This window comes from Propithecus coquereli, unplaced genomic scaffold (assembly GCF_000956105.1).
Source record: "Propithecus coquereli isolate 6110/MARCELLA unplaced genomic scaffold, Pcoq_1.0 Scaffold292, whole genome shotgun sequence".
Taxonomy (NCBI): domain Eukaryota; kingdom Metazoa; phylum Chordata; class Mammalia; order Primates; family Indriidae; genus Propithecus; species Propithecus coquereli.
Window position 1 is genome coordinate 1,698,440 of NW_012148530.1, and position 18,615 is coordinate 1,717,054.

The 18,615-nt window shown below is 36.7% G+C and overlaps 1 protein-coding gene across 1 annotated transcript in view; it reads right to left on the reverse strand.

Moving 5' to 3' along the window:
• The window catches only part of DST (dystonin), a 374,223-nt gene that overhangs the window by 138,817 nt on the left and 216,791 nt on the right, over positions 1-18,615 (reverse strand). The window contains exons 29-36 of the mRNA XM_012648708.1: positions 14,395-17,124; positions 12,140-13,831; positions 10,746-10,874; positions 8,425-8,513; positions 7,368-7,503; positions 775-6,282; positions 496-645; positions 138-353 (exon numbers count right to left, since the gene is read on the reverse strand). Coding sequence (XP_012504162.1) covers positions 138-353; positions 496-645; positions 775-6,282; positions 7,368-7,503; positions 8,425-8,513; positions 10,746-10,874; positions 12,140-13,831; positions 14,395-17,124 — 10,650 coding nt within the window. The remainder of the gene's footprint in view (positions 1-137; positions 354-495; positions 646-774; positions 6,283-7,367; positions 7,504-8,424; positions 8,514-10,745; positions 10,875-12,139; positions 13,832-14,394; positions 17,125-18,615) is intronic.

The following is an 18,615-nucleotide window of genomic DNA, read 5'->3' on the forward strand; positions in this document are numbered from 1 at the left end:
AAATTTCAAATCTTTACAAACAGTGATTCTCATGTAAGGCTTTAACCCTCTAAACATAAAATACTTCACCTTATGACTAAATTCTCAAATAATCAAATTGTCTTCAAAAATCGGAATTTTACATTTTATATGCCTACCATTTCAGAGTCAATTGCAAGCATGATCTGTTTCCTTCTTTCTGAAGACATGTTGCTGAGGGAAGAGAAGGCAGTCTGCAAACTCTGATGGCTTGCACTCAATTCCTCGAGATGCCCTCTGGGAAAGTCACTGGGAAGAGACTTTAAGAAATCTTCTGCCAACTTCATATCTTTTCTTAAAATCACAGCAATTGGAGCCAATCCCAATTCAAATGTCTGCAAAGAAATTTATCTATTTAGATTTACTATTTAGTGAAAAACACAAATATAAACATGAAACATAAAAGAGCTCTGCTTCTTTTTCCAAACCTAACATCAGCTGACTACCATCTATAAATAGGCAGCAGACAACTCTTACCTCTAACTGTTTAAATTGATTCTTCAAAGTTTCTAAATTGTTATCCAGAGACTCCTGGTTGTCTAAGGGGGGTTTCATATCTTGAAGCAAAGCCAAATACTCATGCATTTTTTCAGTGTGCTGTAAACACTGCTGCAACTCGCTGGAAAACTAAAAACAAATTTGGATATTTTACTTCAATAGCTTTTATGCAGATTTTAAAAGCAAATCAAATATATAGGATTATTCCCAAGTGTTTCATGCAGGTACTTCCATATGAAAATGTATAAGTCAACTTACTTGTTCCATTGAGCAATCTCCAGAAGTCATTCGTTTTGACTCTGAAATACATTCCAAATGGTTTGGGGAATCATTGCCTAGCTCCTCAAGCTTCTCATCTCTTGGCAATGCTGATGCACACACCGTAGAACTTTCTAGTCCAATTTCTTTTATAGTTTGTAAATTAAGAGAACAGTGGTTTCCTTCTTTGCTTTTAAGATCACCAAGAACATGTGGCTTTTCTTCCACCATCTCAGAAGTACTACATGCTTTTTGATTCAAGTCTCCAACCTGTTCTACTTTTTCCGAATATCCATCAGCAAGCAGCTTGCAGAAAATATTTTCAAGTTGTAGTGGAAGGACTGTAGATGTAATACCTCTTTTGCTGAGGTCATACTCCATTTGAGTTAATTCTCTCATCAATTCAAATGCTCCTGGAATCTTTTGGCTATGTTGATTTTGCTTCAGTATAGCAAGGAGAAGCTGAGACTTAAGATTTGCAATAGGATCATCTCTATTCTCTGCTCTTAGTTCCGATGAACTACTAATGGGGGAAATTCCAGTATAGTCACTGATTTTAGAGTCACTGGGAATATTAGATGCTTCATTTACCAACTGTGATGTGCTAACTCTTTTAATTAAGTTTTGAATTAAAATCCTAGTGTCTACACAGGCCAAAGGTTCTTCAACATCTTGAGGATTTCTATGACTTTCTTTCAACCTGCTTTTTAAGATATCCTTTACATCCTCAACAAATACCTGAGATAATTCAGGAATCTGAACCTCCTTTTCTTGGGGTCTTGGAGACAAGGCTTGTTCTTTCGGTGGCTGTTTCTCAATTCTTTCTTTCTCCTTGTTAATTTCTAAGAGTGAGTAGTCAGTATCTAAAGTGCTACTGGAATTATCATTTTTTATTCCATTTCTACAGAGCTCTGAAGGCACAAAATCAGTATTTTTTCCAAGGTCTTCCACATTTTTAAGAGGTAAGATGGAAAGCGTGGTTTCTTTACTTTCTGGTGTTAACTGAGGAATTTCTGTTCCTCCTTCTGTGATGCTTTCTTTAGTACAAAGATCATTATGTTGGATCATCTCTTTTAGAGGCGAGTCTTCTTGGGAACGAGTTGACTTCTCTTCTGCATGATTAATTCCTAATTGTAAATGCTCCTTCACAGGAGGGGCAGCTATTAAAACACAGCTTGGGATATCTTCATTTGGTTTTGGCAGATCTTTTGCTTTTATATTTTTAGCACAATGTTTTAAATAAGCAAACAAATCAAGCTCTTTTTCAGGACCATCAGTGAGTGAATGTTTCTCAATACATGTACTCCCTTCAGAGGATGGAATGTCTGAAGTAATGTCATCACTGATAACTTTGGAGACTGATGTGTCAAATATTTCTTCAAGGTTCTCAAACTGAACTGGACTTTTACCAACCATTGTTTGTAGATTCTCTGGTTCATCTTTAAGAGCCACAGTTGCTTTTTTAAGGCTTCCTTTCTGATTAAGTTCTTCATTGTTTGTGATTTGTGGAAATGGAAGTGGACTATTAGCTAAATTGGAACTATCCCTTGTACTTTTACTAGGCAAAAGCTGGAGATATTCATTGTCTTCTTCTACTAGACCTTCTACAAGCACTTCTCCTCTACCCGAGTATGCTTTCTGAATTGATTTCTCATCTTCTATTGGTGCATCATTTTTGTCATCTCTCCCTTTAATAAGATCTCTTCCATTTCCTTCATGATCTTTGTCAGTGACAGAAGCTATGGATGAAAAATGGCTTCTCTCAGCAGGTTCTCCTATTAAATCAGGCTCAGAATAAATGATTTTATCCAAAGACGAGTCAACTTTAGGTGTTACATCCTCAAAATATTGATCTCTACCTTTCACAGAGTCAGTAGATTGTGGCTCTTGAATCAACTTAACCTCTGTGTTTGTTAGACTACCTAATTCAGAACTGGAACTGATATTACTATTATTAGATGAAATATTTACAGAGCCAAAGGTTTTTTCAGATTCAGCATCTTTAATGGTAGGCAGCAATATATCCTTAAGTGTTATCTCATCATTCAACAGATTTTCTTTGCTTTTTCCAACAATCTCAGTTGTATATTCTGGAGCGTTCCTTCTTTCATTAACTAAGCTACTCTTACTGGTTGATTCCAGCTGTAAAACATTTGCACTTTGCTGTTTTTCTATAAAACTATAATCATTCCTTTTATCCAGGAAAATTGTTTTATTAATACTTTGACTTTCATCATTGTTTTCCTTTTCACTCACAATGGAGGCACACAACTGGATATCCATATCTTCAGTCTCGTCTTGGCACTTTGGCTTTCTGTTTTCCTCTCCCACTCCTCCTCCTCCTTCTTCAACACCAACATTGACATCACCACGGCCATGGTCATCAGCACCACTATCATCATCATCATCATCATCCTGATCATTACTGTCACATATATAATCCCCATAACTTTCTTCACTTTGCATAGAATCTAAATAATCAGTATCAGATTGAAATTCTTGTCCAGTTACATACTCTTCTTTTCTTCCTCTCCAACAGCCAGTGTCATCAAATTTTAATGAAGCACTGAAGCTCTCTTCCTTTCCTACAATTTCATAATCAGTGAATGAGTCAGACTCATCACCTTCAAGGTTATTTGTGCATTCCCTTTCTAACACAGTTTCCAGTGACTGTCTGTTCACTTTCTCTGAGCTAAACGAATTTAAATGTATTTCTTCACCAGAATCTAATTCAGCTTTCTCAATACCTACGAGAAAATCCTGAAGACACTGTGCTTTGCCCCTCACACTTAAGCTACCAACTAGTCCCTCCTGGGAAACCACAGAATTTTCATTCCCTTTTGAAACATCATAAAAAACATCACCCAGAGGAGTCATCCCATCATTTTCCTCTTGCAGCGTGTCATAGTCCTCGGGTTGCAGACCATCCCGATCATCACCTTCAAGAAGCAGAGAATCATGGTCATCATCTTCAAACAAGGGGGTATCGTAAAAGTCATCATCACTATCAGTGTCTGTTCCTGTGTCACTCTTCTGACCATCCAGTAGTGACGTTTCATAGTCACCAGCACTGATGGTTTCTTCGAGCAATGGCATCCCACAAACAGGAGCTGCACGGGAGTACTCTTCCAATTCAGCCTCATTCTGCTCATCCTCAGGTTTCTGCCGAGAAGCAGTATGTATTTTTTCATCCTCACCAGAAGTATATGAAATGTATTTATCATTGTGACATTGTACTTGAGGATTACTACAACCAATATTTAAAGCTTTCTGTCCAGAGTCCTCTCCCTGTAAACTAATGTTGATAGCTGCAATTCCCAGAAACTGGTCTTGAAATTTTTCTCCCATTCTATGACCTGATAACGTTGTTTGGTCATTGAATGACAATGTAGAGTTGTCACATTTATTTCCACTACTGTCTGGTGTGTGTGCATCATTAAAACCTCCCTGACTGTGCCTCAATTTGTCATGAGTTAACAGGGCACTTAGTCTGGGGGAATAGTCAAAGATAAGTGAATCCTTGTTTATATTATCTTCATTCTCTGTTTCACTCAAATCACAGAATCTACTCGTTTTTGATTTCACAATAGGATTTGTTATCAAATCACTTGCAAAGTTTTTAATGTCTTTAGAATGACTACATTCATTTGCATGTTCCTTAGTTTCAACTTGAGTTTGATTTTCACAGTGTTTAAGCATGTTTTCAGAGTCATGTCTAAGCATGCTAACTTCTGCAAGTTCAGTCTGTGTTAAATATGATACGGGACTGGGAACACACACACTGGATGAACTGTTAACTTTATGATCAATTGGTATTATATTTGCCGGGCTTTCTGACTGCCAAAATCCACTACTGATAACATTATTTCTCATTTCATGAAATTCTTCATCTATCACACTGTTTTTATTTTCAGGGGTCTCTTTATGTTCAGGCTCTCTGCAATGACATTGATCAAAATGACCTGGTGAAACTGCACATTCATCCTTTTCTTTACTTGGAGCATTATTAAGAAATATGCCAGGGAAGCTTAAGACATCGAGACAATCTTTTACGGGTGTGTCCCCATCCAGTTCTGTACTACAGCCTTCCAGTAGCATGCCAACAGCCTCATCCAAGTCACCATCATACAGCAAAAGCCTCTGCCCTGTGTTTGCATCCATATAGCTATTTATCATCAAATAAGATAGGAATAATTTTTTAGTTTGCTCTGAGCTCTGAGTTGCCACTGGTTCTTCTCCATCAAAAACATCCTCTTCTTGCCTATAATCATGAACTGTAGATGGCTGGAATTTACAAAAAGAGAGCCATCTTCTGGCATTTTTACAAGTTTCTAAATCTCCTAAATCTGGCATTTTATCAGGCAGTATTATATTTTTTAAAATCAATGCTGTGTTATTATCTATAATTCCCAGCTGTTTAGCAACATCCAAACCAATGACCTGAGAACTTTCTGGAATATAAAGAGCAGCTATTTTCTGCCTGCCGTTCAGGATTTTGTAGGCCAATTCATTTGTAATCAACTCTTGCTGCAAGGACGAAGACGTGGGAAATATTTCACCAGAGTGGGGCCAAATGAGTCCAACATAGCCTCGCTGAGCCTCTAGTACCAGAAGAGCACTACTGGAAGTAATCAAATCACACTGGACTGCTTCGTCTACAGTTAAACGTTTGGCAGGGTTTGAGTGGATGATTCCACCAGTTTCAACCTGGTACGTGAGAACACTGCTGGCAGTGTCTCTGTCAATCACCCCTTCTGCCATAGCTTCTTCAACAGTCATTCTTTGACCAGAGTTGCCATTGATCAGACCTCCAGAAAGAAGCTGTGCCCCTAATAACCTAAACATGGTTTCACGGTCTATGAGACCTTCATGAGCTGCTCTTAAAATGCTTATGTTTCTTCCACATTTTAATGTTATTCTACCTCCTTCTTGTGGTCTCACAGGTAGAAGCCACATTCCAGTGTTCTCTTGTAAAATACTTCTTTGTACCATATCTATTAAAGACACCTTCTCAGAGGTGTATGGGTCAATAAGATCTTTGCACATATTTTGTCTTTCCAGGACTTTAGAAAATAATGAGGAGGAAATCAAGTTCTGTTGGAAAGCCTTCTGTAGGGTCAACTGTTCTCCTGTGGCTGGAATAACCAGAAAGCCTGTGGAAAGCAGTATCTCAAGAACTTTGATGGCCATGGATTCTGATATCACACTTTGAGCCAGAGCATCCAGTACTGGAATTGTAGTAGATGACATAGCAGAAATAATCTCCTTAGCATTATTTAGTTCTTGGAGTTGGCACAGAATTTGCTCATCAATAACGCCATGGCTTTCGGCATCTTTAAGATCAAAGCACTTTTTTAATTCTGGTGAAATTAGACCAGAAATCATTAGCTGTGACTCAAGCAACCTAATTCCTGTCCCATAATCAATGAGGCCTCTTAAAACTGCCTGAAAGATGGAAAGGACTTCTCCAGTTGTCTGATCAATGGTGCCTGCAATCACTTTATCCAGCTGAAAGGAAAACACAAAAAAATTCAGGTCAGTCTGTCATACAAGGGTGGGCAGAGTTTCATGCAACTTAGGTTTTTTTTTTTTAATAAATAATACACTTCAACATAAAAATCCTCTACTTACCAAGGTGCAGCAATGCTGTGAATGTTAGGCAGCTCAAATGCACAAGTGATCTATGTCAGTGATCTATTCAACAGCACAGGATGTGATAAAAGCTTTGAAAACAACATGCATCTGTGAATTGAAAACTTAATATCGTGTATATTAACAAGGTTAGTGAAGACACACACAGAGTAGATGATGATAGTGAGAAAACAGAACACATACCTAGAAGGCAAATCATGCTTTCTGTACTTGGGTGAGATTAGAGTCTAGTGGCATGAAAGAGAGTATCAAACCCCATGCTATTGATGTTTACAGCATATGGACTTCTTCAAAGACAGTAAAAAACTAAGAAACCAGAAAAATTGTTACGTACCCCCAAAACATGATAAATTATGTGGAAAGTATTCCCGGGAGTAACAAAATTAAATATAAAGATAACTTTTTGAATATTGAAAATTATGTTGGGCGTGTTGACATGTACAGTCAAGGTGAGAACATTTAAGTACCAGTCAAATTTTAAATGATTTGTTATATTTTAAGAAGATGCTAGGGCATCCTCACTATAACATATGGTCTTGTATTACTCAAATTAAGTCTCATAGGTATCTCTGTAAATCAAACAAACTCCATAACACATCAATGTCACCTTTAGGGATAACTCACAGGCTCTTTTAAAACATCATATTATATAATATCTAATATACTAGAAGAATGGCTTTTAAGGAGAAGAGTTAGAAAAATGAATGATATCTTTCTTTTACCATGCAAGGCAGAGATTAAGATGTCACAGAAACTGATGATCAGCATGTGTAAGACTGCATTTAATAAACACTGAGATCTCCAAACGTTTAAATAAACTCCATCCATATTTTATCCATGTACAAAATTCAAAGTTATTTCTTTATTATTGACATATATTTCCACAGCCATGCAATAAGACTACGCTTCTTGAAACAGCTTCATGTTTAAATAAATATTACCTTTTCCTCTACCTTTACATCTCCTGAGGTTTGTGATTCTTGCAGTTGCTTCAGAGATTCACTGAATAATAAATTATAACCTTCTTGAAGAGTTTTCACTTGTTTTTCCAGTTCATTTCTTTCTTCATCTGTCATTCTAAAATAACCAGAAAGTATGAAAAGGGTAGTATAAGTCTTCAAGTGATAAAGATGATATATTTGATTCAATAACTTTGTCACATGATTATAAAATAAAACACAGCCTCACATACATATTTCTCAGCTCTTGGTATCACTGTATAGGAATCTTTGTCTTGCCTGAGAAAAGGACTGAAGGAAAAGATGTAAACTATTAATAATATATTGGCACTTTTCTAACATACAAATTTCCAGAACAACAACTGCTATTATCTGACAAAATGAAAGACTCCATTGTTAGTCCTAAAACAGAAAAGGGACAATAAGGTACCATTTCTCAAGATGAAATTTGTTTCAACTTAGGGATAAATAAAAAGGAAATTTACAAGGAAATTAACCTGATTCTCTAATACATTCTGGAATAACCCTAAAGAGGTCATCCAAAAAGGGTTTAAGAGGACAAATTCCTTCTTTGACTGAAGCATTGGTTGAAATATGTGAGGTGCCTTGTCACAAAAAGTAGGACCAAAATATGAGAAATCAGGCTGCTACAGGTCTCAGCTAAGAAAATTAAGAAGATTTTACACATATTTTCCGAAAGGTACGTCTCATAGAGTACTACTTAGCATTAAGACTTGACTTGGGAGTCCTTATTCTATCTTTCACTAGCTATTAAACTATAACCTCTCTGAGCCTGTTTCCTTATAAGTAATGTATGAGGACAATAGGTACATTTCAGAGTTGTGGTAAAGACTAAAAGTGGCAATTAATTAAATTGCTAAGTTTATATTGCTTATGTTACCATATTAAGTAAAATGTGATTAGTTTGAGTTCCATTTAAAAATCTCTTAAAATTTTCTATCTTCTGCTTTGCTGAATGTTTTTATTAATACGAACCCTTCCCTACTTTGAATCACAGAGCTAATGACAACCAACATACTTGTCTCCATGTTTAGCCAAAAACAGCTGCATGGTTTGAAGTGCTTCAGATAATTGTTCCTTCTTGGTTGATATTTCCTCACTGGATATCTGTAAGGTAAAGAAGTCACATTCAAACTCTCCCCTCGACAGAACTAAGCACTAGTTTTTAAAAAAATGAATCAAATTTTAATGAAGACCCAAATGATGGGCCTACTTTCTGGGTGACCCAAGTCAATAATCTATCAGTTATTAGTAATCTACAGGCCTGAATAAAGAAAGAGGACTTTATTTAGAACGCATGATTGATGAAAGCTCCTCTCTTTATCCTTAATGCCATCATTTTCATTAGGAAATAAACATACAACACTATAGGATTCTCAAATTTACCCCAACTCAACCATTAACAAAGGAGGGCTTAACACTCAGGAGTCCCAAGGGTCAGCACTGGCCCCACGTCATCCTTGTATTAATACATCATAGAACTCAAAAAGATACATGAATGTGGAATACTGCTTCCGAAGAATATCTTCCTCCTCCTAGGTTCCTAGATACAAGGCTCCTTTTGAAAAAAATTATGGTGATCTGTAGATATGCAGATCAAGAATATATCATTTCTAACGCTAAGACCTTTCTTTGTTAATGTTGATTGTGAAGGTTAGAGAAATAAAACTGATCTGGTTGGGGGAAAGCAAGAGGTCATAACACTTTCTCCTATCTCTCAGTGTTTCACTTCTGAATCCCTCATTTCAGAAATTAATTGCCATTCTTTTAAATGAGCAGAGAGGAAATAATGATCCAATGAAAAGGTGTATTTTCCCCTGTGTATTCTATTTAGAGTCAACTTAAAATCTATTTTTCACATTTACAGGTAATCATGAGGCCATATTGATTTTTGAAGGACACATTCACATCAAATTACCTTAAATTTACTTTAGCAAGAGATAAACAAGTATCCTTAGAAAGTTAAAATTAAGACCATTCTCTGCATTAAAAAAATGTCTCTCTACTTTGATGTGGACCAGGTCTAAATCTGATCTAGTAATGTTTTGGAGCATTAAGAACTACAGAATGTAAAAATACCAAGGGTTTATAATCCACATTTCACAAAAGAAACTTGTTTTCCCAAGGAATTTTTATAAAGGTTTATGTCTTTATTTTAGTCATCTTCCTATTTGATGAGAAAATGAAAGGGAAGAATATATTTTATGAAATATTTGCATTAAATTACTTTGAGGGTTTTTTATTTAAAACACCAAATGTAAGTGCTTTCCAACTTCTCTTCTCTTCCACACTATATCATATGTGGTGTATTGTAAGTCTATGAGCTAATACAACTTTATTTCGATTAAATATTTCAAGTACATACTTAGGTCCAAAAATTTCTCCGAGAAAGATTCCCAGTTAAGGTAGATTTGCCTGATCTCATAGACAAAATTAGACAAGACATTAACATTTTCCCCTATTTAATCATGTCAATGATGTCTGTTTTAACTGATGACAGGTACGTACTGATGCAGAGCTATAAGGGGGAGCTAAATATTGAAATTAGCTGATAGCCCATGAAATTTCCAAATGTGAGGCAAGAGCAGGAATGCAATATAGGAAAAATATTCCTTGAGAAAAATGCTTCCTTAGTGGAAATTTATTTTTTAAAAATTCAGCAGCAATTCCAGTGCTATCAGCAGCAGCAGAAGTACTAGAATTTAAACCTTAACCACCAATGTCCTAAGAGCTTCAAGTGGTGCAGTGCAATGGAGCGCTAACATCTCACAAGCTGTAGCCTAATGCGAAGTAGTTGGGGAAGAGAAGGTAGCTCATAGGACTAAAGCATTCACTTGGGTAAGGGAAAGAAACTAGAATTTCCAGTGATTGACTCTACATACTTCCCCATGAAACAGAAAAGACTCAGAAAAGCACAACTAATGTTATTACTCAAGAATGTTAATATCCCAGTTTGTATTTTCATTGTTCTTGAAACTTTTTATATTTACATCTTTATGATATGGAGTGCATGGCTACTCAAACAGGATGACTCTGCTCTTCAGCAATTCTCATAATAATCAGGAAGCAGATACAACTATTAGGAAAAGCAGTATACCATATTAGTTTACTAATAGTACGGCCAATATAGAGAGTTTAGGTTTGGGAATCAGAGGTACCTTCTTCTGTCACATACTAACTTTGATTCTTTGGGCAAGTTACTTAGCCTCTCTGATCTTCATTGTAATTGCCAACAAAAATGGAGAAAATTAAGGTAAAGAATTAAACATTGTGCTAGGTGGACTATATCATCTCAGTAAAGTCTACCCACTATTATTAAACCAGGACCTCTGTGGATACCTTTTGCTCAGAGAAGGGAGATTTTCCAGCCTTCTCTCCATCTTTCAATGTCTTGCTGATATTTGACACCCATTTCTGCAATTCTTTGGCCTTATCAACATGCTCTTTCTTTTCTTCTTCCAGTGACTTCTGACAAGTGTGAGTGGTTAAAAAAAAGATACATTCCAGTAAATGACTGAGCTATTAAACTGACCTCTGCATAGAATACAAAAATGTAAAAATGTTTTTTCACCACACGCAGGTTACTGAAATATTTTATTCATTCACTTAACCACGTTATATAGCATATGTATCTCCAGAATGTTGATAGTAGCAAAAAAAGCTGTGACAAACATTCTTTAGTGATCAGTCCAACCTCCCAGCTGTTCCATCAATACGACAAATTTAAAATTTCAACTTTATTCATGAGGCACTAGAAGATCTTTGAATTGCTGCCTTTGCATTAGCATTATAGTCATGATTGTCTTAACAGAAAGGTGTCAGAAAATGGGAAGATGAAAGAACAGAGAATGTCTATAAACATAAGAAAACTACATAGAATGAAGAAAAGTCCTTCCCCTCCTCAAACACACAATGCATTCATAATGTTAGCTTTTAATTCCAAAGTATTAACTAGAAATGAGAGATTGTGGTAAACATTTTAATATGTAAAGAAGGCCACTATCTACAGGAAAATTCAAAGGTTTTTCATTTTTGGAAGCAATCCAAAACCCTGCAGCCTCATGGATGTGGGAATGAATTATTACCTTTCTCTTGATTCCATGGTGCTTTGTGAAGTGCTCTTTCAGTGAGTGCAATATATTTTTTACTAAATGAGAAAACTAACACCAGGCTGGATCTATTTGGTGAAGGGGAATTTTAAAGAAATGATGCTGTGAATTTGTTGCAGTTCAGGAAGCTTACGCCACATTCTAGGTAAAACATGCTTATTTCAGTGCGGGCAAGATTCAAAAAGCTATTCTCAAAGCTAAATGAAACCATTTTAAGGGCAGTAGATCTTTTGCTATTTTAAATGTAAAAATTATTCTGTCTTCTGAGCACTAAGTAATTTCCAGCCCTCAAGAAATAAACAGAGTATGTTACACACAATTCCTAGACTGTATATGTAGCCGATGTCATCGTGCTCTGGACAGATAGCATGAATCAGCCGGCATCACCCCTTGGACAAAGTTTTTAAACATGTCCTATTAAGAAGAATAGTAGAGGCTAGAAATTCCTGTTATCAAGGGTTCTGACACTTCTAACAGTTTAAGTCCTGTGTGGAAATCAAAATCAGATTTTTCTAAAGCTTCTTTATATGTCAACTTTCTTTTTGTCTGGGGACATATTATATTTCTGACATATGACTTTTGATCTTTGAGTTTTGTAGCAACAAGGACATCTATAATACCTACTTGGAGAGCCTCTTCTATTGACAACCGAGAGTGAACCTGCGGCTCGATCAACCCCCCTGTCAAGTACTGAAATTCCAGACATCGGATTCCCATTTCCTTACTTATGATATTTGCATTCACCGCTTCCATCACTGACATCACTTTCTTAGTGACGGGATGGCCAATCCCTGTGATTACTAATTCACACTGTCGCAGTTGCTGGGCAAACCCCTCATCAACTAGGCCTCTGTGTAAAGCTTCAGCCACCCGGTACTTTTTGCCAGTAAGAGGATCAATGATCCCCCCTGTACTGACTTGGGCTTCCAGGCATCTGAGGGCAGTAATCCGATCAACCAAATTTCTACGGGAGGCCTTTAGTACAGAGATCCTTTCCCCACTAGCAGTCAGCCAATACCCTGCAACAGGACTATGCAAATCCTTCTTGGGAACTAACCGACAGAGCAAAGAATCAGCAAGTTCTGTAAGCGTGATGAGGCCTTCCTGATACTTTTTGACCATGGCTTTGTCAACTGTTCCCTGCTCGATAGCCTCATTGATATTGAACTGTAATCCTGTTTTAGTATCAGTCAGCATATGAGAAGGATGCCCATAGGATTCAAAAAATGTGGCTTCCTTCCACTGATATTGCTGCCCTGAAAGTTGAAGATACATACTTTTTTCAATTAGGTTTCTCTGGAAAGCCTCATATGCAGTCAGTTCTGCTCCTGTTTTAATATCTACTACAGAAATTTTATGAGTTTTCTCCACATTGAGATTGGAAATGTTCCTCTCCCCAAATGGAAATAGAAGGCACTGGCAATCTATATCAAATACACACATTCGCAATAATTCTGAATAATACAGAGCTTGCCTGTTATTAGGATTAGGAAAAACTCTTGTGTTGCTGGAGGGCTCATGTAAAAACTGTAAGATGGCATTATTTAATAACCCTTGCTGCAGAGCAATTTCTGGAGGAACACGAATGCCCCTCACAGGGTCAATGACGCCCCCACTGGCAATCTGGGCCTCCAAGATATGTTTACCTTTTTGTCTGTCAAGCATTCTATTTTCCATAGCTTGAAACACTGACAATGTCTTAGAAGAATGTGAATACCCCACAGCTGCCTTCTCTGCCTCAAGAAGCCTAACTCTAAATTCAGAGTCAACAACTCCTTTCAGAACTGCATCTTCAACAGAAAATGTCTGACCTGAAATGGGATCGATTATAAAACCTGTTGCAGCCTGAGCCTCTAAAAATGCCAAAGCCATCATTTTGTCTATTATGATTCTCTTGGCTGCTGAGGAAAATGAAATCTTTTCTTTTGTAGATTCTAGGTAAAGCCCTGAAATTGAGGTGGCTTTTGTCAAAAACTTGCTAAGAGTTTTCTGAACTTCTTCAACAGTCTTAAGACCAAGTCGCAGCTGCTCAATCGTTCTCATGTCCAGAAGTTTAGCTTCAACCAACTGCCTGGCAGTCACAGTGTGCCTGAGCCCCTGGAATTTAAACTCATCATCTCTAACTGAACACGCATGATCGCCATCAAAGTTCTGGAACGTGTCTGGTTCTAAGCCTTTCTTAAGGAAATCTCTCGTGAGTCCACCAGACGCTCTGTACCCTTCAAGCATCCATTCTTCGGCACTCGGAACTGGATTCTTTTCTTGTTTTAAGATTGTGACTTCTGTATGCATATCACACTGCTTGTTCTTAGCTATCTGTAACAGGAATTTATAAGATGTTAAAAGTCACCTAAAGAACATTATTTCAGTTTACCCCTTCTCAATCCAAACATATTTCCTTGAATTACAAAAATGAGATAAGTGAAGAGAAGAAAAAATTTCAAATCAAGGTGGGATCATGAATAATATTATTTTGAGAGTCTGAAGCTTACTTTAGACAACAATTAAAGGTATTACAATGGTATGTTTAAAAAAGATTGAGATGAAATTTAGCCACAGAATATGTTAAAAGTTAAAGTTAACTGCTTGGTTCTTCTAGCATTTTTATAGTCATATTTTGGTAAACCTATTTCCTCAGATATAACAGTATACCTGCTACATCTGTGTGTTTAATCTCAAACATTCAAAAATTAAAGAATGATAATTTATAATAAATATTCTAGTAAATCACTAGAAAAATTACAGCGTTATTTTCCTGTCAGCACTACAAAGTGCCAATCACATTAAAAACTGTTAAAAATTTCATCTAGGGGAGAAAGGAAACAAAAGAGGAAACCTGACATTAGGTAGCTGACAAGGTCTCAGAACCCAGAGTATACCTCTAAGGGTGTCAAAAGCTTCACCAGTTCCATCTCGCATTTGCTATCTTGGTACTTAACAGGTGGTCTGGAATTGTGCAGGGCTTGATCTCTTATCTTCTCAATTTCTGACAGTCTTGTCATAGGGTTTGTCTCATCAAAAGTTATCTGTAATTCAGTGCTTGTTTGAGAAAAGTACTCTGAGTAACACTGCTGGCTTTTCTCTTTCTCCAGTGGAGCCCCTGGTGGCCAGAATTGAACTTCTGTTGGCATTTGCTCTACAACCCGATGCTGCCACTTTTCTTCTAACTGCTTTGGTTCTTGAGTCCATCTCAACAGAGGAGATGTGGCTGCTGGGTGAAGCTGTCCAGTGCTCCTAGAGGAGAGCTCTCCAGATTGTTGACACTCCTTCACTGTCATCTCAAAATCTGGTTTGAAGGTACAGTCTTTGGCCATGTTCTTTTTTTGGATTTCACACTGGAGCAAAACTAACTGATGCTCATGCTCCTTTATCTGTTGGTCCATTTTTTGCTTCAGGTTTTCAACTTCACGTTTCTGGGCTATCAGCTCATCCTCAAGCTTCCGACATTTTTGGTAATGATTTGCTTCCACATGCCGCCCTTGTTGCACCTGCTCACGATATTGCTGAAGCTGTTTTTCAAGTTCTTTAATATTTGTTTCACAAACCTTAGCATTCTCTTGAGCTCTGTAGTTTTCTTGCTGAAGAGACACAAAATCAAGCTTAATGCCTGAAATGTCATTTTCAGTGATGACTTTGGACTCCATTAATTTTTCCATCTTTTTCCGAAACTCCTCTGCTGAACGTTTGAATTTGTCAGATTCTTCCTGAAACAGAACCATCTTTCTGTGAGTCATCTGCTCCTCTATGGTCTTTAAGTGCAACTCATCTTGGACCTTTTTCAACCTATTATTTAACTCTTGCACCTGAGCTTGTTGTAGCTGAACTTTCTGCTCCCCCCGTCGCTTTTCTTCTTTGGAAGCATTGAGCTCTGCATTCAAATTTCTCACTTCTTTCTCGGTATTCTGGATGATAATGTTCTGCTGGTCACACTTTTGCTTAAATTCACTTACTAAACTTTGACTTTTAGCCAGGTCTTCTTCGAGGCATTTAATTCGTCTATGGAAATCCTGTTCTGTTTTTGTCTGTTTATGCAAGTGTTCATTTGTGCTGCGTAGCTGATCTTTAAAACCATCTGCCTGAATTTTCAGTGTTTCACATCTTTGCTGGATAGCTTGTTTCTCCAAAACTACTTTCTCCGATTCTGCCTGAATTCTCTGCATCATTAATTTGGTTTCATTATTCTGCCTAGTAAGCTCATCTACTTTTTGTTTCATTAGTTCTGCACACTGATTACTTTTCTCTAATTCTTCATTAAGCTTTTGGATTTTATCATTATTTTCTTTTTCGGCTTTAATATTTTGAAGCAACTGCTCATGGCTTTTCTCAAATTGTTCTTTTAGATGATCTGATTTTCTCCGGCATATTCGTACTCTTTCAAATTCCTTCTTATCCTGTAAAGAATGAACTTGTGAATTTAAATGCTGAATATCCCTCTCAGCTACAGCATGTGCCCTGGTGATTCTGTCTACTTCTCTTTGCAGTTTCCCTTTTTCATGATGAAGAGATTCTAATTCTAACTGATAATTGTGCTTTATTTTCTTGAGATCATTTGCTTCTTGCATGGCTTCTTCAGCTTTACCTGTGGTTTGGTTCAATTGCCTACTAAGTTCTCGGAGTTGTTGAGAATACCCTTCCTCTACTTGATTCTTCCTTTCCAACTCCAACTTCAGGCACTTCAGTGTATTATTTGTTTCATCTAGTTTATCTTTTAGCAAACGAGCCTTTTCTTCAGATGAGGTTTTTTCAAGTTGGAGGGCATCAAGTTCATACTTTAGCTCCCTCATGTCTTTTTCGGCCTTCCTGTTGGCGACTGTTAGTTCATCTACCTGCTGTTTGAGTTCTTCTGCTTTCTGTTTGTCATTTTCTTTCTGAAGACCACTTACTGCCCCACATGACGTAGCCTGTGTGATCGCATAAGTTGGCAATGAATTTTCTCTACATGAATATTGAATTTCAGTTATTTTTCTTCTTGCTTCCAATTCAATTTTCTGCTTTTCTTTCAACTGTTTCTCTGCTACCTGTTTTTGAAATGCAAGGTCTTTTTCCATCTGCTTTATTAGCTTCAAGAGTTCTTCCTCATTGTCTCTTTTTCGTCTTAATTCTTCCATTAACTTATTTTTTTGTTGCTCCAAATCATTGAGACTTAAATCTTTCCTTTTAAGATGATCTTCCAGTGTTCTCCTGGTGAAGGTGTTTTCCTCTAACTGATTGCGAAAATTCAGCAGGTTGTCTTCCACAGCCGCTCTTTTAGCCTCGGCCTCGATCGTGAGCTGTCTCACCCGCTCCAGTTCCCGTTCTGCGGCTTCCTTCTCTCTCACGATGGCCTCAAGTTCCCTGCGGTACTGCTTGGCTTCGCTTTCTGCCCTTATCTTCTGCAGAGCAATGTCTTCTACATTTCTCTGCTGCCTTCTCAATTCATTTTCTGCAGCCTCCTTGACCTTAGGAAGTTCTTCCTCGACTCGAGACTTTTGTTTCTTTAGTTCGGCTACCATTTTTTCCAGTTCACTTATCTTCCCGGTAAGTTTGCTATTCTCAATCACTGTTGCCTTCTGACGCTGAAGCAGATCTGAATATGCCCCATGTTCAGAAGCCTCCTTACACCTTTTCATCTATAAGAGATGTTTTGAGAGTGTCAAACCTGTTCTATTCAAATTTATCTTACAAAATCGGAAACAATGTTCATAAACGTACTTACAAAACGAAGTGAACCCAAATGCAGAACAAGCACTATCACCACCACCAGCACCACCTTCTTCAGAGGAAGCTTCAGAAAGTTAGCAGTAGAAGACAAAAAACCCTTCATGACAGGTTTTCTGAAGAATTTTGTTTTGTCTCTCAGAAATAATTTTATTTTAAAAATTAGCTAGCTCAGGATTTTCTTAGCAAGAAAGGGGACCTTACAAAAGATATAGCATGACTCCAACCTTTTATAGATGAGGAAATTGAGACACTGGGAGGTTAAATAATTGTGCAAACTCACAATGGGTGAGTGATAAAGTAGAAAGTAAAACTCTCACAACAGTGCTCTTTCTGCTCTTGCACACGACTTAATCCTATGAGCTAAGAACATACAATATACAGGAACTGAAGGACACTAAAGAATTTAGTTTTCTTTATCTAGCCTGATGGAAATTAAAAAATGATATTTACATTCTCATATTTTATGGTTAAAGAAACAAAACAAAGAACTTTAGAACAGAGAGCCAAATTAAGAAATAATACTTAACATGGGGAAAAAGGAAAATATATAAAAACTTGAAATTTCTAAAGTCAAATTCCTTACTTATTTATATTTGCCATATTATGACAATTATAATAATCAGAATTGCTAATGCAAAGGCAGCTACAGTCCCTGATGGCTTTAGAAAAGATATGCTTCATATACTCACAGATTTTGTTGCTGTTGATAATGACATGCCTCATATGAATCCACCTTGATAAGTACCTAATTTAGATACTCCATAAATATAAAGATATTTGTTAAATATAATAGCTTCTTTCAAATGTACTTAGGGATTTAGCTTCAATTTGTAGAATAAAATATCAAAAAACCCTTTTTACTCCACTCATGATAGAATCAATCTCAGCTGGGAGGAGTATACTTTACATTAACTACAAAACTACATGATCAAGATTAGTTTATAATCACAATTTAATTTCTCTTTATTAATACCATAATGTTAGTTTTGTATCAACTCAAAATAATTAGAAACAATTTAAAAAGTAGTAGAGAAATTATTTTAGATAATAGATTTGTTTTCATTTTAAACCATACATCTTATTTTATTTCCTCTGATTTCTTGGTCCTCAATAATTTTGATGAGAATTTCCTCTGCTAATCTAAATCTGGTTTCTAATAATAATTCGTACAGAAACAAAATATCATCACAATCTGCTATGCTTAATGCTCTATCTTCTTTATTTTGGTATCAGGGTCAACTCTTTGTGACACTGAGGCATTTTTTTCTATTTAAATATCGAGTTTTCAATATTTTTTAGTAGATTATTTCTAAGAAGTTCATTTCAGTTTATCAAACCTCCTTTAAAACTTAGCTATTGCTAAGAGCCTTTAAGCCTTCTTTTTTTTTTTCCTGGTCATG